This window comes from Charadrius vociferus, unplaced genomic scaffold, assembly GCF_000708025.1.
Source record: "Charadrius vociferus isolate BGI_N301 unplaced genomic scaffold, ASM70802v2 scaffold282, whole genome shotgun sequence".
NCBI lineage: Eukaryota > Metazoa > Chordata > Aves > Charadriiformes > Charadriidae > Charadrius > Charadrius vociferus.
In genome coordinates, this window is record NW_009647731.1 from 104,095 (window position 1) to 124,860 (window position 20,766).

At 42.6% G+C, this 20,766-nt stretch overlaps 1 protein-coding gene across 1 annotated transcript; it reads right to left on the minus strand.

Annotated features, from left to right (window-relative positions):
* Positions 1–13,749: 13,749 nt before the first annotated feature.
* On the minus strand, positions 13,750–17,994 carry LOC104283356 (alpha-1-antitrypsin-like). Its single transcript, XM_009881518.1, has 4 exons — positions 17,340–17,994; positions 16,387–16,657; positions 15,680–15,827; positions 13,750–13,959 (listed from the first exon to the last, which is right to left on the minus strand). The coding sequence occupies exons 1-4, from the start codon at positions 17,992–17,994 to the stop codon at positions 13,750–13,752; spliced, it is 1,284 nt and encodes a 427-aa protein (XP_009879820.1).
* Positions 17,995–20,766: the final 2,772 nt, after the last annotated feature.

Sequence of the window (20,766 nt, forward strand, 5' to 3'; positions counted from 1 at the left end):
CTTATAATGCCTCCCCCAGCTCAGTAATGCGCAGCTTTTCAGCTGGGGTCAAACAAAACATGATGATCACTTGAAGAACCTTTCAGCTCATTTACTGATAAAATGAAAAGTGGTTTTCTGACGCTGTTTTTCATTCAAAGGGCAAATTAGAAACTGGTTGCTAGCACTGCTCTGGCATGGTGTTTCACTCACTTGGGGGCAGATCTGGGGATGAGGGAGGGGTGTGGAAAACTATAAACAGGCACCAACCTGCCTCCAAGGGGAAAGGCACCCATCCCACGCACGCTCACTTCAGCAGCAGCCGAGTCCTGCTTCTGGTGACTGAAACTCCTGAAAGCCATGAAAACACAAGGAATAGACTACACAAACGATGCATGAAAAATTCTGGTAATCAATTGCTATGAAGTATTATTAATAGTGTTGCTCCTAAGAAAGCTGATTGAGTTTTGTTTTTTTTTCTACTTTCTTCAGGTGTGTTTAAGGATATTGATAGGTGTGAGAGAGCAGCTGGTCCCAGGTCTGAGATGGAGATCAAATCACCTCAGTCAGTCAGAGGAGCCCCTGCATCTTTTGGACTCAGGTAGTGTAAGCAGAGGAGGGTGATCTAGCAAGTTGAAACGTGTAATTATTTGCTAAATAAATTGAATTTACATTTTCAAAAAGAGTGCAGGAAGAAGGCTGTGGCTATGGTCAGGATCAAGAAGGGAAATTTCCAGTAAAATAGAAGTGGAAGAAAACCAACAAGAAACCACAGATAGCCCATGAGACGATGAACTGCAATGTGGAATCTGCAGGTGTCTAAAGAATACCATTTATAGCGTGTTTTGTCCTTAGACCTGAAACATAACACACTGTTAAAGATCCAAACTCCTCCCTAGTCATGACCAGCTGGTAGTGTTCCTGCAGTTGCTGAGTTGGGAGCAATAGAGAGAGAGAAGGACCAGTGGGACTGTAGTTCATGCAGTGCTGCCTTGCCCTTATGGTAAAAGTATGTAGGACCCCTGGTGCCTTCTTACCCGGCAACTCAATAGCCAAAGAAAATGAAAAGTGGCCAGGCATTTATCATGATCGGTACAGATGGCAGCATGGATGCTATGGTGATGCTATTTAGCCATCCTCTACTGTTTCCTATTTTTGCCTATGCATAAAGCAAACCATGAGGGGCAGGGACTGAGTTACAGACAGTAACATTGTCTAGAGCATCTCAGTGGATGGATACCTGCAGTGGCTGCTGTGCATCCCTATTCCCCGTGCTGCTGCACCTGTCAGTCCATGCAGGAGCAAGGAGAAAGATGAGAAGAGGTGATGGGCAGTAGCTGGTGGATCTTTTCCACTGAAAGAAAATGGGCAAATTCAATTTTAGTAGCACAGACAGTGCAGAGAAAGGCTGAGGACAGCCTTTTGTTTTGTTTTGTTTTGGTTTTTTTCCCCTCTCTTAAATCAAGGGTGGTGGACCACAAGGATTTCAGAATTGAAAGCAGGTGCTTTTAGTGAGCTGTTGTTCAGAGTGGTAGATCATCGACACTTGGCAAGGGTGTCCTTCATTGACTCTGAAGTAACTGTTATCTGAAATGTTTAATAACAAATGTTTGGAATAAGTAAATGAACTGAAAATGAAATGAAACCTGCACTAGAATCTGTTGGGAGGACCTAGTTTCCCTTTCATTCCTGGTTCTGTATAAGAGAAGAGCTTGTTTCCCTGAGGAGTTTCCTAATTCTTGGACTCCCAGCCATTCTGAGGTGACCACATTGCACTGTCTTGGGGTCACACAACTGCCTCTGTTACAAAACCCTCTTCCTCCTGTAAGTGCCGTTTCCACACCCTGACTCTATCCCCTGCCAGAAGTTCAATACATAAGGAATAATCGCTAAGTGCGACATCCCAGTACCATTTACAACTATTGAGGGTACTGCAAAGTCAACCTTTTCACCTTGAACTCCAACAGGAATTTCCATGTGTTTGCTCCAGCACATTGTGACGCCAGTGAGGGCTCTCCCTGTTCTTTCATACTTTCTCTCTGTTCTTTAATATTTGCAGATTAGCTACCCAGACCTTCCATGCGTGTTTTGAGCAGTCAGCACACCATAGCACAGGTGTTGGCAATAGGAACTGCCTTAGGTAAAGGTGATTATCTCAGATTGAATGACTCTGTGTCCAAACACAGGTAATATTACCGCAGCAGAAGTGTTATGTGGAGTCACCCAAAGTGGAAAGCCACTTATAGATGTTCAGTTAACAATAGCAAAGGAAGCAGCTACTAGTAGTGTCTCATGCACAATCGTAGAATCTCTTGAGACTTTTGTCGTGGCAGTGTCCTGTATGTATCATGAGTATATATACAGCCATGTGTGCTGTATGCTCGCAATTCGTCTCAGCTAGTTATCCCAAATTCAGATGGTATATGAGGAAAGAAATTGAAACAGTGGAAAGTGAATGTATAGAGGCAAAATTCTTCCAGAAAAGTGCAGAAATTGCTAAGGAGCTTTCCTTTTTCATCCGGAAGAGTATTGGGCTTTAGGATGGATACTTCTGAACTAGACAGAAGAAGGGATCTGAGAGATGTGGTCAGAAGGAAGATTGATTTGGCTGGTGGGTCTGAACACAATAAAAATGTAAAAACATGGAGGTATTAAGAACAACAGTGTGTGCATCTGTGTGTGTTTAGGTAGGTAGTGAGTGAAAGCTGGACTGTGGTAGGAGTCCTCAGCTGTAGTAGAAACCTTAGGAAGGTGTCCCATGGGGTGAAACTCTCTCCTCCCTTGCCTGAGCTGCCCCTGCAGTGTTAGATGGTCTTCCTGGGAAGGGTTACGTGGTCTCAGAAGTGGCAAAGCATCTCCTTCATTTAAACGTTTCCATCTCACTTCTCTTTCACAATTTTCCCTTTTTTTTTTTTTTCCCCCTTTAATCTCTAGGTAATCACGGACTTTCAGCCTCAGAAGTTTTCTGAAAGTTTCTAGAGATAGTGTTAGCATCATGCAGCCTCTGGGCATCATCCAGAAGCTTCTGGAGCAGTGATGCTTGGTCATCTACTGCTATTGCAGTCATTCAGTAGCTGGAGTAAACACTGAAATCCTCATGGATCTCTTGCTGCTCCAATCTTTGTGTAGCTGACTCCATGCGGCCATTTTGGTCCTTGTGAGAGCATTGCAAAGACCATGGAGAGGCTCAAAGGACAGAAGAAAATGACCTTGTCACCTGCCTCTGCTGAGGACTGGTTTTAGAATGTAATACAAAATTAGTGTTCCTGGGGCTACTTGGGGTGAGCCAGGTTCTCATGCTGGCCCCACCTTCATTTGAGAACATCACTCTTTCTGTTCGCTGTGGTGGTGAAATGGGGGCTGACATCAGGCTGCAACATGGCACCTGGTCAGCAGCACACCCCCAAAATTACTGTGTTCACTTTCTTCTGGGACCATTCCCTTCTCTAAGTAATGTAAGTAACATCGGATATGAGAATCTGCCTGTGAATTTTCCAAATGGTCAAGTCCTGCTGTTGCCCCATGTTGTCATCTTCAGCATGCTTTCATCACCATTTCTTTCTTATCTTTTTATTGGTCTGTTTACCCTACCCTCCCTCTTCCCCCAGTCCCTCCCCACCTCTCAGTCACCTCCACAGAACAGACCCCAGTATTCATTCTCCGCATTGGCACCAGTCCCTTCATGCCCCTCAGACCGCTCCCCTCCGGCCCCTCCAACAGCCAGAGATAGGATGTCTGCTTTGGGGTCCATTCACATAAAGCTGCAGATTTGCTTTTGAGTTTCCTGATTCTCTCTGCAGGTTTTCTGCTACGAGACCCCCCCAGGATCTATTCCTCGCTGCGAGGCCTGTGCTCTGACAGGCTCCATGTGCTGAAGTACAGGGCGCCGTCGTCTCTGGACCAAAGAAATAGATACCCTAGTTATCTACTAACGATGACAACTAGTCCTTCCTAAAAATCCTGCAGCTTTCTATAATTTGTGCTCAGTGATCCATGTTTACCCCATTGCTGTTTCTTTAAAAGTTTCATTCAAAAATATTTTTCACAGCAGTAAATACCTCATCCACCTTCTTAGCTGGCTAAAGAACTTTTTGGTATAGGGTAGATTGTCATTGCCATAGTGAGCTGTAGATGAATGAATTAATCTAATGCATGAGTTAATCCATGACGCAGATAGCTAATGTGAGTTTAATGTCCCTAGCTACTAGAATCTAACGGTATCCACGGCACTTTCAGAAGGACCTCATCATAGTCATCTGACCTGTACAGCTTTTTGCACTGTTTATATATTGTTTGAATAGGCTTAAATAGTGAGCATAGTGTTATACATTAAACAGAGCAAATAAAGTTATTACAGTAGGTGCAGAGCAAGCAGTGACATTGCTCTTCTGGACGCAGATAAATCCCTGAAGCATCCAGCACAAGAGAGCAGAACCAGCACGTGCTGAGCACTCTGGGGTTCCAATGGCTCCGCTGTTTTTTACCATCTCCTAAGGTTCATGCCAGAAACGAAGGGGGATGGAATTTTCACGCAGCTTCTCTTGGACAGAGGCTGGTAGGCTGTAGCAAATACTCTCCTTCCCCTGCTTTTCTGATGCTGTCTTCAGAGGAAAGCCAACAGCAGCATGGGTCCAAATTCAGACATACTGAGTAAAGCTGTCTTCTTCATAAATCCTGGAAATTCTGACAAGTTATAGTGCTTGTTGCATGTGACCGATGCAACATTTCTTCCAGAGACATCTTTTCCAAACTACATCTCATGCTTGAAAAATCAACCTCTTCCTTTGAAGCTAAGTGTCACTTTTATTCCCTTTTCTGTGTCTGGTTGCTAGAAAGAGATAATATTTCAGTCAAAGAATGTAAATGATTTACCTCCCAAACAGTTACATTTCAAAATCTAGAGAAATTTTAAGATTAACTAAAATCATAATTACAGTCAAAGTAGAATTCACCTATATTTTATGTTGTTCTTTGAATAAACATCATGACAGACACTAAGCTGATCACAAATACCAAATCATAGTTTCTTTCTTATCTGAGTGTTTGAGCAACTTTTACTAGTTTATGGCTTTAGGATTAATTAAGCCTTTAGACCAAAGTTAGCAATATGAGATGTCCTTCGCTAAGGCTATGTAAGAAGCCTTCACATGGTAAATTAATGAATGAAGATGTTCAATACCCTGAATATTGCTGGTCACTTAGTCTGCCTGTGAATTTTGATCTTTATATCACATAGGGCTCAGTGTGATGAAGAGTTTAATGAAACAGCCCAGAGTTCACAGAAAGTAACACTATGTGCAAGGTTTGGTAAAAACTCTTGGAGTCTAGTCCAGGAAGACCAGCCCAGAGGAGGAGGAGGCATGTTAACTGTTAGCCAGGATGGTACTTACTCATTAAGAACACAGGTCATTGTAAAGAGCTTTATATTAGATACTCAGAAGAACATGGAGTTGTTAATCACCGTGAGCTCAGTATGTGAGTGGGAAATCGGTTGTTCGTGTGCGTGAATAATTGTGAATTCAGCTGTAGTAAAAATCTGACCTAAATTGTGCTTGGGTCAGTGTCTACCTTCGCAGAGCCTTTGTGGTTTCCAATCTGACCACCATGTTAATGTGCTCACTGGTTTTATACTCTCTGTGTGCCTGTGTTAACCCAGCAGGGGCCTGAGCTGGCAATGCCACTTGGAGCCAGCAGCCTGGCTGTTGTAAAAATGAGTAAATAAACAGAATGTGAGGGGCACACATTTCTTTTCTCTGGGTTTCACAAATATATATTTGTCCCACCCAGACCCATGGCTTTGACCCTTTGAAGCTTTCACTGGCTTTTCTTTGCTATTACTGCATTGATAATTGCTTCTCTTGGTTCCAAGCTCTTTGCAAACTCTCTGCATCTTTTCTATTGTCTCCCACTCATTATGAAGAGGTGAACTCACATTTCTGATTCACCCTTTATGATAATTTCCATTTGTATTGCCAGACAAATACTTTATTTTTCACTCCCTGTCTACTGATCCACAAACCTATATTAAGATAATTTCTGTAATTACTCCTTAAAAGTCTCTCTTGAAGATAGAACCCCCAAACACTACTATTTCATCAACAGAATACTCCTTATAGTGTCGAAGGAGCTAAGTAGGGCAATTTTTAGTTTGGCATACTGGAGTAGGATTTAGCAGGTTCTGATCCAGCATGAAGAGAGGGAAATGGTCTTACTTTAGTTGGGGAATGATGGCCCCTTCAACATGACTGCTCTGGGGAAAATGCCAAAGGAATGATTCCCCCTGCCCCTTCCCACCAGCTGCGCAAGATGCTGAGGTTATCACCTGTGAGGGAATTGCAAACCTTTGACGTTGCAGGACGTGGGGAGGAATATCCTGGGAAGTAAAAACCTCCATCCCTTATACGCCATCCACCTCCGAGCAAAACTAGGGGAGGAGCACTTGTCCCTTGCAGAATAGACCTTTAGAGGCAAGAGGGCTCGGAAAGCAGACCTGTTGAGGCAAAAGGCTTTTTTTCCAAGGAGAGCGAGAAATGCATTGTCCCCTTAGTATTGTATGAAAAGCGAGAGACCAGACTACACTTGCATTGTCGAGGCATAGGTTCTGGCCTGTTCTGGCCTCAAGTGTATGTAAACATAGCAACTGATAAAAATTTGTACTGCAATGAATTTTTTTTCTGTGTTTATATAGCATTTCATTCCAATGGGCCTTCTGCCTCTTTCGTTTTCATTTCTGTAAAATAAACAACAAGAGATTTACTATGTCTATGGGATTTCACCACCCAGGCAGGCAGCCACTCAGTGCTCATGGGGCTCACTATAATTTTTACTCAGTTTGGTCCTCATTTGGGCTTTAACTGATATTTTGCCATGAGGAAAAACCAAACATGATCCCGGGTCATTTTATAATGAAATTCTTTGTTCATGAGGCTTTTGAGAAACAGTGGAAAATGAAGCTTAAAGAAGCAAAAGAGAAATCATTGGGAAATATCTAATGAATCTCTATTTAGATCATTATTTAATTTTTTTTGACTACAGAAATATTATTTCTGCAATGGCATATCTACCTTGTAACCAGATGGCTGGGTTCACCAAGCAGTACCCATAATTACAGGTACACTGAAAGTTTTATTAGCTAGTAATATTCCTGATGAAAGGCAAATGTGAAATGAATGGAAACTGTTTTTCTTTAAATCTGCAGTTTTAGGAAAGCTCATTTTCTAAATTGTTTTTCTAATTTTTTTCTGTTGTTATGCTGAGGCCCTTGCATATGTTTCAGACCAGTTCCAGAACAAACTGTTTCATATTCAGAAACATATAGAAATGAATAAACCCTCTATTTCCTTGGTGCAACTGAGAATTCTTACCCTGAACCCTTACAACATGTGGCTCAATGGCTGAGCCAGAGAGCTGGCTCATGTTTAGCTTATATCTAATTTACTTTCCTTCTGTAATAGCACAGGGAATGCAAGAGATAGGGACCTAGATGGGAAAGCAACAGGCATTAAAGTTTTTGTTTAAGATACGTTTTTTGAGTTTAGAATTGTTGATGTCATCCAACTAATTTAAAAGTTACGAGACTTTCACACAACTCATCCCCCACCTAAAACCCTTATGGACTACCAAAAATCCTGACACCAAGCAGTCTGCAAGATGGGAAATTAAAATGTTCAAAATAGATCCTACCAGGGAGAACGAATCCTGATGCTGCTTTCTCCCTTTCCAATCCATGTGCAAACATGGACCTCAGAAGGGCTGTAGATGCGGGAGCAGGAACATTCGGGGAGCCAGCGTCTCAAGCTTGGTCTAATGCCAGCTGCTGTTTCGGGGAGGCACCTGTTTCTTCTACGTGAACTGCTTCGTCAGGGTCAGCTTGACCACTTTCTGAACGGTCACAACACTTCAGCTGTTGATTTTTTTAGGTCTTAAGGTGAATGTCCAGGGTTGCAGTCTCTCCCTCACAGAACAGAACAGATAGTGCTCAGTTTTGGGCACTTTGTCCTTGACTGAGCGTTGAAAAAAGAGTGGTGAAAAGGCACTGTGCATGCAGTGAGTGTCACAGACAATGCAGAGGTTTGGAAAGGATGTCTGTGTTCCTAAGTTAAACTGAAGTTGTGGATTTCTGTTTCCTTCTTCAGTGCCATATTTAAATGCTTAAAATCAATCCCACGTGCAGTACAGACCATCGATACATATCTACAGCTCCCATTGACTTCCACACAGCATGTAGGCATGCAAAATTTTCACGTAAAAGTGATGCACTTGCCTAAAGACTCACAGATTGACGAATAAGGAGTAACAAGTTTCATGGAAAACATTAACAGAGCTAGTGATAGTTACAGTTTTAAAAGACTAAAAACCTGACAGTGCCCCTTCATTACAAGCTGCCCCAGCATTGCCTGCACTGCCACATCTTTAAAGAAATATAGCTGGCAAGAAAATCCACTTGACTGTGCATATAATCGCTATTGGCTAAGCCAGCATTTTTCCCAAGGGCTCGTGAGAAATTCTTTTCTCAAATTCCCAACCACCAAGGAGCTCCATGTCAAGAGGGCTCCCAGTGCCTGGTTCTCCAAGCAAGGAAGCTGAGTGCGTTGGCCTTCTCCACAGTCTTTTAAGCCACGCGGACCTGAGATCCCCAGATGCATTCCTTTCCTTGCAAGGCAGTTGTAAAGGCAATACCTTAGTAAAGTGAGAGGTACTGTAACCCAACAGAAAAGGGGCACTTGAAAAGGCCTAGGACAGAAAAAGACTCCAACGTAACAAGCTGTTGTAGTACTTTTGTAACATACAATTTTATGTTAGCCAAGGGAAAATCATGGGTTCTTTTTCTGACCCTTTCTGATTTGGTGGTTATTTAGGGTTATTATTTCAATGGGTGCATTTCAGAGAAATTGAGAGAGTTCACAATAACTTTGAAGTGCAACATGTTACTTTTCAAATATGCCAGTTTGCCGCCTACAACATTCCCTATTACTGCTCGTAAACCTTAATTTTGCTGGATGTCAGGTCAGACTGTTTGGAAATACGAAACATAACCACTGCTCACATAATCTCCATCCCCACTTACGGCTGACTGCAGGCAGTGCCCGGTCAGGCTCCCCGTGACTCCAGCAACAGCACTGCTGTCTCTGAGCACTTCGGTAATGCCGGTTTTCTCAGAGAGGGCCTTGACACCTGAAGTAGAAGAGATAGGTGATTAATGAAGGCACAGAGAGACCCATCTGTTAAGATCTGTGCAAAATGGAGGTAAAACCTTGGAAAGTTAATGCAGTCTGGTTTTACCCCTCATTGTGCTTACAGATCCTGCATGCCCAATATTCCTCTATGGTAGGGGGAGATGCTACTGTTTCAGTTAACAAGGGAAGTCATGAAGGATCAAAATCCATATCCTTGTTTGTTAGCTAATTACGTGCAGGTACTGTGTTGGTGGAGGATGAGGCAAGGCTAGTTATCCCCTGATAACACAGTGGCTCAGCACATCGGCAGTCTATTCCATGTGCTGGCTCCAAGTTTTCTCTCCTTCGGGTCAGTATGTCTTAAGTGTGAGGAGCATAAGGATGTTGAAGTGTCGCCAAGGGTTCCTTGTCCTCTTCAGAGACATTTTACTCTCCCACCCCTCTTCTTTCCATGTTGCTTCCAAAAAAGTGAAGGCTCTGCAGTTTGCTGGTGTTACCTTGACCCAGGGTGATATGTTTTCCTCTTGGTAGAATTTCAGTTTCAGCCAGAGCTGATTCAGGGTATCTACAGCTGGCCCAGTGTTTTGTCTTTGGGTTTATGGCAGGCTTTCTGAACATCTGTAAAGTTTTCACTTTTTCTGTTAAATCATCATGTTCTTGCCATACTCCCCCTAGTTCCACCATGGAGCTAAAATTCCTGAGCAAATCAGCTCAACACTCCCGCTCTCTTCCAACTCTTTAAGCCCTTTTCCAAAACCCATATAAATCTTGAACAAAGTCTTTGAACTTAACTGCTTATTTGAGAAATCACTGGCCTGCCTTTTAAAACTTTTTTGAGTAGTTGTTCTTATTTGCAATTGTAGGGAAGCTACAAAAGCATAGCTGGGAACTATCCTCTCAGCTGAAATAATTTTTCCGCCCTCCAACAACTGCTTTTAACCCATAGGGCACTAAGTGCACTGGTACTATTTTCCATAAGAAAAATCTCACAGTTCTGACAAGAAGATAATCACGAATTTTTACAAATGTTTCTATTTCAGTTATCTAATATTTGCAAGTAAACAAAAAGACTGACGTTGTTCCTGGTTTTCATTTTCCAGAATTGGGCAGAACGGGAGGGAAGAAATGAGGTAATATGAACAGTTTCCTATTTACTCCTGTTCTTGCCTTCCCTCTAACGTGTCCCAAGTAGCGCACAGTAAACTGCTCACCTAAACCTCACCACTCCCAAAGCAGGGGAGCAATGACTGTGCAAGCTGTATTAGTAGATGTGGACAAAAAGACTCGTCGTTTGGCAGCCCTGTTTTGGCAGCGGAGCTGAAATCCTTGGCTTGGCTCCAGCAGCAGAGGTTTGCCCCTTCAAGCACTGCTGAAACAATTGATTTTATTTTCCTGAGAGAGAAAATGAGTTAGACAGGTGTAGCTGACTAAGATTTTCCATAGAACATTTTTCAAGTGCTGCTGGTTTTCTTTCTTTAAAATCTGGAGACAAGGGGATGATTATAGAGAAAATATTTTGCATTAAGCAAATCTTTAGGTCTGTGTGAATAGGTTTACTAAAGGTTGGGGGTTTTTGCCTGTAGGTCTGGGAAAAGGTCTGTGCTTGCCCACATGAAAGGCCCTATTATCTCTCACTGCAAATATGCACTCTACTGTTTTCTCTCATCCTTATGATCTGTCAGGGCTTTCCCAACTGTTATGGTTTGAAGAACACACAACCACTTATTGTCATTTAGACAATTATTCTATCACCTGATGACCCCTCCCCACCCGGGAAGGGGAATCAGGAAAAAAGAAGGAAACCCGAGGGTTGAAATATAAATAGTTTTAATAGAATAACACTAAATAATTAACATTAATGCTAAAGAAACAATATTGATCCCGATACCAATATAAAATATACAAGGATTATATTCATCCCGTTGTTCCTATAGGAAGCTGTGCACTCCCAGCAGGAGACAGACAATGTGGGACACTGCGAGTGCTCTGGTTTGGGGAGGAATGGAAGGGCTCAGGGATCTGGCACCGGGGCAAGGGGTTCTCAGGATGGCAGCCAGCACAGAAGAGAAAAACTCCTTAGCAAACTTTCTAATTTATATTGAATGTGACGTTCATTGTATGAAATAATCCTGTTAACCAGCTTGGGTCGAGTGTCCGGGTCTCGCTCTTCCTCGTCCCTGCACCTGGCGAGCTCAAAAATACTGAGACATTGAAACCCACATACCATAGCTGGCTATAAAGCAAATATTTTCACAAATTCAGACACTAGAGTCTTCTAAAAATGCAGTTTTCCCTAGCATTAGAAAAGCCTTAATGAAAAGTAGAATTACTGAAAGAGGAATTAATCCTGTGCCACTCAAACGAGGACACCAACCCAAGCCACAACAGCAGAAGCCTTCAGCATTTCTGACCCAGCCTACCCAGAAGCCAAAGCCTCCAGCAGCGGCAGGGAGCCTCAGGCCCTCTCAGGTTTTGGTTCCTGTCCCTCCTCCAAGGGGAAGCAGAGCTGAGACGGGAGATGCTGGGAGGAGGTGCTGCTGCTTTGCTCCGCTGCCTTTGTGAAGCACATGGAGGTCCACCAGTTCTTGATGATGAGATGGCACTGGGAAGGGATCCTAACAGCAGATCCCAACAGCTTGTTAGCACCATCAAAGTGTTCTGCCCATCCATTAAATGTCATTACCCTTAGTGAACTTAATGTTATCTTAGGATTGGGTTTCTGTCTCTCAGGTGTCTGTGCAGAGGTACTGGCAGCAGGGGGCTGTGGGGTGGCCTCTGTGAGGAGAGGCTGGGGCCGCCCTGTGCTGGACATGGCCACTTCCAGCTGGTTCCACATGGCTCCAACAGGACACAGCTGAGCCCATCAGCCCTTAACAGAGAGGAAAGCGTATTTAAGAAAAGGAGAAAAACACTGTGTGTCAGCTGTGAGAGGGTTGAGTGAAAAAACCTGTGAGGGAAGCAGCCCCACAGACATGCAGGTCAGTGATGAAGGAGGGGAGGAGGTGCTCCAGGTGCAGGAGTAGAGATTCCCCTACAGCCCCTCGAGAAGACCATGGTGAGGCAGGCTGTCCCCCTGCAGCCCATGCAGGACCGTGGTGGAGCACAGTGGCTGCCTGAGGAGGACCTCGCACCAGAGTAAGTGGATGTGCCCTGAAAGAAGGTGCAGCTTGTGGAGACCCTGTGCTGGAGCAGGGTCCTGGCAGGACCTGTGGCCCCATAGAGAGGAATTCATGCTGGAGTAGTCTGTTCCTGATAGACTGTACCCCTGTAGGAAAATCCTATGCAGGAGCAGTTCATGAAGGACTGTCACCTGTGGGAGAGATACCATGCTGAAGCAGGGGAAGATAGTGAGGAGGAAGGAATGGCAGAACCAAAGCATTATAAACTGACCACAACCCCCATACCCGCATTGCTCCTTCCCCCGTGTTGCTCAGAAGAGGAGGTAAAGGAGTTAGGAGTGACACTGAAACTGGGAAGAAGGGAGGGGTGGGGGGAATGTGTTTTTAATTACATTTTTGTTTATTACTATCTTAGTCTATTTTTAATCGGCAGTAAACTAAATAATTCTGCTATAGCACAGCTCTCCATTCACTTTGTACTGCTGGAAAAACCGGCTTCTGCCTACTCAATGCTCAGGAAGGTGTCAGAGTCACCTTGCTGCACCCTGAACATGAGTTTAATGGTGAGAAATCTCTTGGAGGCATTCATCAGCATGAGCTTGCAGAAGCAGGTGGAGAGCAACATGATTAGATGGCTTTTGGATAATGGAGATATGTCCTCCAAGGGTGCTGTTGCCAGTTTCTGGAACCAGAGGACAGTTTTTTGCCACATCTAGCTATCCTAGGGAGCCCAGTTTTTACTGTACATGTACAAGACCACTTAGAATGACCATTTGTGCAATGATGTACAGCTGCTGCTGACACAGAAGCTAAATTTTTGCCCTGCTAGAAAAATTGGTCCCCTTACTCTGGAACAACTAATGAGGAATGGATATGGGATCATGGGCTTGGAGCTGATAGGAGGCAGTTGTCAAGCTGGAAGGCAAAAGATTATCCTTTACCCAGGAGCATCCACCATCTAGGAGAGGTTTAACATGTTTCCTTCTGAAGGAAACATTTCTGTTTCCTTCTTGGCCAATGACCCCTGGAAGAACTGCAAAGATGAAGGAGATTTCTCCTGGGATTCCCAGTGGAATGGGAGGGAGGGAAAGGATTGTTTCTCAGCTGAAGGGGATAGATTTGTGGTTTCTGATCTGAGGACTGGATATGCAGAAAATGGGAGACATACGGAGTTTCTCAGCGAGGAGTAGGAAGGTTTATCTGCCTGCAAGCGACTGTGGCACCAGTGATGAGTGAATGAGGTAGGGAAATGTTTGTCAGCTGAAGATCCCACAGCTGCCTGTTTGGCCTGGGTCATTTTGTAAACACGGCCCACTCATGCTTGTCCCCAACTGCTTGTTTGTAAGTGAAGAATAACTTCAAGTAATATTGATTTATTTGTTAATTGGGGATCAATTCTAGCCCTTTTTTGCAAAGAAGTCCCTGGGATGTGCCCAAGCTCTCTTCTCTGCACTGGAGAGTACAAGTGTTCTGGCCTAGTCTTCCTTGGCAGCTGGGTTCACAATTTTGCCCATGAAGAGGATGCCGTGGGTGGTTTTGTCAACAATTATCATCAGAAAGGGCTTGTTAAATCTGATGTGAGGAGGAGGAGGAATCTGTGCAGACATTGCTACTGCTTCTATCACGGTCACTGCAGCAGCCTCTGTGCCATTCTCACTAACATCCACCACGGCCTTGTGAATTGCCTGCAAGGGAAGCAAAAATTAAAATCTAGGTACAGAGGTGTGAGAAGCATCTGGGGACAAACTTGCTTGATTTAACACTGAGAAGGTAGTTTTTAAAAGAAAGCACAGAATGAATGTGGAACTGCTATGAAAAAGGTACTCATGTCCAGCATTTCTAAGACAAGCAAAATTTGGTCGGAGTTTAGGGAGAATTTTTGTCAACACTCTGGCAGAGTCAAACTTGGCTGCTTGCAGAGACTGAGCAGCATAGAGGAAGTTTATTGTTCTGTTGTTTCTCAGAGTAAGATTTTGTCCTTAGTATTTAACACAGAAGAAGAAAGTTTTCATTTTGCATCAATTTCTGTGTATGCAAAAAAGTTTTTTCTACAAAGACATAATAGTGAAAAGCTTTGTAGGGCTTCTTTTTGTAACACAGTCCATGATATGATTTTATTTAACAAGCCTTTCTCCGGTAGGTATAGCAAATTCGCATTCCTGAATTCACATGATCTTATTTCATTTTCTTTGGTTAGCTCTCCATGTTTTTTCTTCATCGTCCAGAAGGCATCTGAAATTTCCTCTCATGAGGAAGCTACCCTTCTTCTATTCACTTGTCCCATATGTGTAATCCATGTGTTTACACATGTAACAAGGTATTATTCAGTGTGAGGAATCACAAAATCATTAAATAACATAGGTTGGAAGGACCTCTAGAGGTCATCCAGTGCAACCAACCACCCTACACTGCGTCAACTCTGGCACAAGATATGGTTGCTCAGAGTCTCATCCAGTCAAGATTTGAGTATTTCCAAGGGCGGAAATGTCATAGCCTCTCTAAGTAACCTATCCTAGTTTTTGATCACCCTTATGATGAATTTTTTTACATAATACCTGATGAGAATTTCCCGTTTTCTATCTTCTGTGTGTTGTTTTTTGTCCTATCACTGTGAACCTGTAAGAGAGTCTTGGTCCATCTTCTTTGCACCTTTCTAATAGGTATCTGTAGCCAGCGCTAAGAACCCCTCTTCACCTTCCCTTCTCCTGGCTGAACAACTCCATTTCTTCCAGCCTCTCCTCATACATCCCATGCTCCAGTCACGTAGTCATCCTGCTCACCCTCTACTGGACTTGCTCTGCTCCAGTATGTCCACATCTCCCTTGCACTGGGAAGCCCCAAACTGGATGTGCAGTACTCCAGAGGTGGTCTCACAAGCGCAGAATAGAGGGAAAGGATCACATCCCTCATGACACAAGACATATATCCCCTGGGACACCAGGGAAATCCCTTTGCTTATCTGTGTGTCAGTTTCCTTTTTGTGAAATGGGTCTAACCCTGTCCCACAAATCTCTCCACAGAAATGATGAGCTGCACAGGTATGCAGCAATGAAAGGTGTATATATAAGATAAGAATGACTATTCCCAAACTTATGTCATAAATACGACTTTTATCATACGTTAAGTATTTTAAACTTGCTTTTTGTGGAATTATTCCTGTTATCCTTTCCAGGTCTGTTTTCTTCTACAGAGACTTTCAAGAGAATTGCAGTATCGCTATGCAGTAAACAATTTAATATCAAACTGTAGCAACAATAGCCATTTAATGTCTAACCTTCTCCTTCCTTTATTACCATCAATGAGCCATGACTATACTCCAGAAGTGGGATCAGCCTATTTGTGGAGTTAAAACCCACGTTTAAGCAAGGCAGACAAATATCTTGATTACCATCTCTGCATACTTACTTTGGAAACCTTCAGACGAGTTTTTTCTGCCACTCCAGAGAGATCAGCCTGGTCACTGAACACCTCTGTCACACCCATTTTCTCAAACAGACTCTTAATATCATAGGAGCCAGAGATGGAGAATTTTGGAAGGTCCAGGTAGATTTTTCTTTTCAAAAATAAATGAAAAAATTGAGTTTATTATTGCAAGATCCTTTGATGAAATAGCTGTTGCAGATATACACCCATCCCAAATACCCATGGAGTTAAGGCTTGGCTCTCTAACACAATGATAAATCCCTTGTTAGAGAAGCAGAAATGGAGGTACCTGTCCCACCAGCCACAGTCTGACCAGTGGTGCAGGGACAGAGTGCTGTTCTATGAAAGTGACTGGCTGGAAAGTATCATTCGGACTCAAGAAAAAGCAATTGTGTTTTCTTTTGAACTGGATTCTTCCTACTCAAGGCAGGCTCCTGAGGGCAGTGTACCCCTGTGCAGGATCCTAACAGCTGGTAGCGCTCCCACTGCTGTGGCTGGGGGAGCTGAGGAGAGGGTTCCCCTTGGGTACAAAATCACCCAATACCTTGTCTGAGTTAAAGAAACTATGCAGTGCTTGTTCCTCGGAGCTGTGCTTAGCAACTCATTGTGGCATCCTAAGCTTTATCTTGCCTGGATGAATAGTTATGACCTCTTCAAGATTTAAACAAAGCAGCAATTAAAAAGATTACCTTTTTTTAAGTGATTGCATCCAGTTAGATACTGTTTCTTTTAGCAAAACATCCTCCACCTGCTTCATTGTCCCTTCATCAGGCAGAATAAACAATGCAACAGCATTTCCTTTGTATGGGATTTCTACTACCCAGCAAGACATCTTCTCATCTCTATGGACATTAAAGGCTTTGCTTTGATGCATCATTTTGACCTTAACGGAATTCTTGGCATCCAACATGAAGTCATCGTCTCTGGTGGCCAAATTGTTGAAAGGTTTTTCCCAGTAGCCTTTTGACAAAGGAATGAGTATAGAATTGAATAAACTGAAGAAGAGACTAATAAAGGCATCTCACATTAGTTGATGTTTAAAATACTGTATTTGAACTGTAAAGGCAACATTGAGACTATCTCAGTTTAAAGGTGCTTGTTCCTTGGCCCTGAAAATAAGCTTTACATAATTTTGATGGTTCTAATAAAAATCACACAAGAAAAATATAGGCTGAGGGTTCTATGGAAAAGACCCGAGCCTTTGGCTGCTAAGGCAATGGCAAAACTTCTACAGGCTCCCACTATACAGGCTCCAAACTCATTCCTTTGATACAAATGTCATCTGTGTTTGACCATGTCCTGCACAGCCAAACACCTGTGTCTTTCAACAAATGATCATAAGTTCTCAAGCTCATCCCTTCTGAATATTTTCAGCTCTGAACCTGGCTTAAAATTGATATGACATTGATCAGTATTTCTACAGGTTTGGGGTTTTATTCTTTCTTTTTTTCTTTTACTTTTATAGAAAAAGATTCTTTATACCTGGCTTTCAAATATTTCTTTATGTCATTTAAAAGTAGAAAGACATATTTTAAGTTAGATGATAGAATAGGTTCACAGTGTGAAAAAAGTTACATCTCTTAGATCTAGATAAGACTTCCAGAGCTTATGTCTACAACTGCTACCCATGTTTGTCACTCACCTTTAAAGAAAATGTAGTTAACTAGAACCATCATGGTTTCTGGATCAAGAGTCTTGACTAAATCAACAATTTTCCCATGGGTTTTTGTTTCTATGTAGTTATTGATTTCCTTTATAGCCTCTGCAGAATTCCGGAAACTAGTAGAAATACCTTCAGAATAATAAAAGTTTGTGACATCATCCAAAAATTTTTGGAGCAGTTTCAGTTCATCGTCTACGAAAAGGGCATTGCCCATGCTCAACTGGACTTCTCGGTGAGGGTCGTTCAGCAGCTGGAGGACACGCTGAAATCCCACATGGATCTCCTGCTCCTCCACCTCTGTCAGGTTAAAGGCAAGGCCTTTGTGCAGCTGATTGAGCGTGTTTGATCTGGCTCCCAGGGAGAGCATTGCAAAGGCAGTGGAGATACTCAAAGGAGAGAAGAAAATGTTCTTGTTGCCCACCTCCTCTCTGATCTGCTGGTAAAACCTAAATGCGAACTCAGCATTGCTGGGGGCTATCTTGACATGAGGCAAGTTTTCATCTTCAGACTGGGAATGGTCTTCTGGGGAATGGTGTATTTTTTCTTCCTGCTGTTCATCATTGAGGTTGGACCCATGTTGGCCCTGGACTTGGAGTCCAAGAAGCAACAAACACAAATACAATGCAGACTTCATTTTCCGTCTGAACAGTTCTGGTAAGAAAGAACAGAGCAACATCTAGATGGAGAGAATTTTATTTTTTCCTGCATAAAAATAGTTTTTGTATTCTAGATACTGATTTTCAGATGTCAATCTTTAGGATTACTGCTCTATTCAGAAATACTCTTCTACGTGGCCTCCTGGATAGCCTATTTCTAGTCAGTTCTATCAGTTTCCAACCAATGAGCAAAGGAAGAAAGATATTAATGTGACATTGCCAGGAAAGAATCAATGTTGTGTAGGATTTTGTGAGGTATTATGCCTGAAATAATTCTTGCCTCTGACCAGCATGGCCTCACTGCACTCCTGAGTGCCTTTGGGTGCATGGCTGAGTTCACCTATTGGCCCCCCTGTATTTGGTAAGTACTTTGGCAGAGGGACCGACTTTTGCTAAAATGTTTCTGTAGTACCCACGGGTCTTGTTAGACTTGGGTTTTCAAACACTGCAGTGATACACAGATAATGTCAGTTATAGCTGTGAATAAAATCCATCTAATTGCTCACCCCTTAAACTGTTTCTATCTTTCTGCTTCTTGTGTAGCAGCTCTGAAATCAAGATCTATATTCTTTCAAAACATTACTTTAAATGTTTCAGCAAATTGAGGATAAATCAAGAAGGTTTATTGACTCACTCTATTGTGCATAAACTACCCATAAGGTTGCAAAGCCCAAGACTCAAGAGGTTAGGAAAAGCTAGAATAGAATCCCTTGCTGCATATGCGCACTTTGGTGACTTTTCCTCTTCTTCTATTTGACATTAGCAAATTCTACATAATCCCACAGTTTCTCTTTTGCCCTTTTCAGGAGAAGAGCCATGAAATACACTGGAGAAGAATGTTCTCCACAGGGTGCCTCACCTAAATTATCTCAAATAACAGAAACTCCAGAGCATGAAGTAGGCAGTGGTCTGCAGGAAAATAGAGACGATCTGAATGTTGTTCATAGCGGCTGTATACTTTTTCTGGAGCATGGGATTCTGCACCAGGGTCTGCCTCAGGCTGTGTGTCTAATGACAGGTTTAGGTCCTAGATCAAACTTTTCATGGGCAGTTGTTAATTCTTGTCTCCCCCTTTTCTGTCTGCCCAATATGAAACACGGGAGATACAAGCTGTGCAAGTGCTGAGTATGGGAGCTGTGTTCAGCGTGTCTAAAATGGTGGAAAAAACCATCGACTCTAAAAAAAGAAAGGCATTCTAAATAGCGGTAATTCATTTTGGTCTGGTAACCACTCTTTTTATCATTTCCCACATCTGCTTTTGAGAGAGACTAATATCTCTTCCAGGCCACTTGGCTGCAAGTATCCCAGTCATTAAACAGACTGGAGGTACAGGGACGCTACTGATACTACTGTATCAGCCTGGAGCAGTCAGGACATTGACTAAATGTAGTCCTCTGGGAGCAGAGACAAGGTTTTTCACCTTGGTACTGACTGTTGAGTACTCATTTTGGACTTCATCTCCCAGTCATTATGCCACTATAGTTAGGAGCTGGATCACTGACTGAATCCTGCTTCCAACATTTAGAACATGCTTCCAGAATATAAATTTCCAATTACTATACAGAATATATTCATCTCAGAATTAAATATGGTGCAATGAATGGCAGAGATCACAGACAACATGAATTCAAAGACTTCTAAGGAAGTATAATATGGTACTTACAGTGCTGGACTTCTCTTGCACAGTGCTTCTTTCCTATGCTTCATTTTGCTGCGTAGTATTAAGTTAATGTCCACTGGTAAATATTAAACAGAGCAAATAAGATTTATTTGCAAAGCAAAGACTGAGTAAGCTATTTTTTTCTGGACATCAAACATTATAAATCCATTTTCCCGTCATACAGGCAGAAAGATGCCAGCGCTTAGGGCACTGCAAAGCAGGGACCGCGCTACACTGGGGCTTGAATCAAACTGTGGGCAAAAGAGCTTTGCAAGGTAGTCTGGCATAACGGTGGTAAATGAACTTTAGAAAGGAGACTATTAGAAGAACTGGAAAGCTAAGATAGGGCGAAAGCACTGCCTGTTTATAAAAAGGATGCTGTGTCTCACTGAACTCTCTGCATGGGATATCCTGATGCAAGGATGCCATCTAACTGAGTACCCAAGGCAGCAGCAAGTTTGTTCAGCAATAGTTCAGTATCTCTCTGTTGTCCTGCAGCACACACTGCAGGTATGCACACACTGGCATTATTTGAGGGCTCATAAAATTATTAGATAAGGGATAGTGAGGGTCACTGGTTAGCTTTTTGAGACACCTTTGGTGAGTATTTTAGAAACTTTTAAAGCGAAAAGCAAAGTGTTATCATGGCTTGAAAAATAGCCGAAATTAGAAAACAAATGGAAGAATAAAATGAGCAATCTTTACCATGGCAAAAGGTTAGCTGGGGAGAAGAGAGGAGATCTTCTTAACCCCTTGCTACATACACATAACATAGGCATAATATATATACATACTATACGTGAATTACACTGGGATCCCTCTCAGGAAGCTGAGAGAAACAGGCACAATATAGCTATTGAGAAGGTTATTTAAGGATCAGATGCGTGGCACCCATCCTAATTAGCAATGACTAATTATTTCCATTGAATGTACATGATTTCACCCCAGGTAAATCTACGATTTACATACACATATGGATATACCCACCATAATTATTGCTATGTGACTGTCTCTTACGAGACAGAGGCAGAGTTGGTAGGAATCTATTTCTGCAGAGAGGTGGTTTTTTTTTTCACGATGCATGCAAGTA

Excerpts from the sequence above, each read along its gene's own strand:
- LOC104283356 (XM_009881518.1), bottom strand. The coding sequence starts at position 17,994 with ATGAAGTCTGCATTGTATTTGTGTTTGTTGCTTCTTGGACTCCAAGTC. Across the intron at positions 16,658-17,339 it reads TAACTACATTTTCTTTAAAG|GCTACTGGGAAAAACCTTTC; the intron begins GTGAGTGACAAA and ends CTTTGTCAAAAG. Across the intron at positions 15,828-16,386 it reads ATGCAATCACTTAAAAAAAG|AAAAATCTACCTGGACCTTC; the intron begins GTAATCTTTTTA and ends ATTTTTGAAAAG.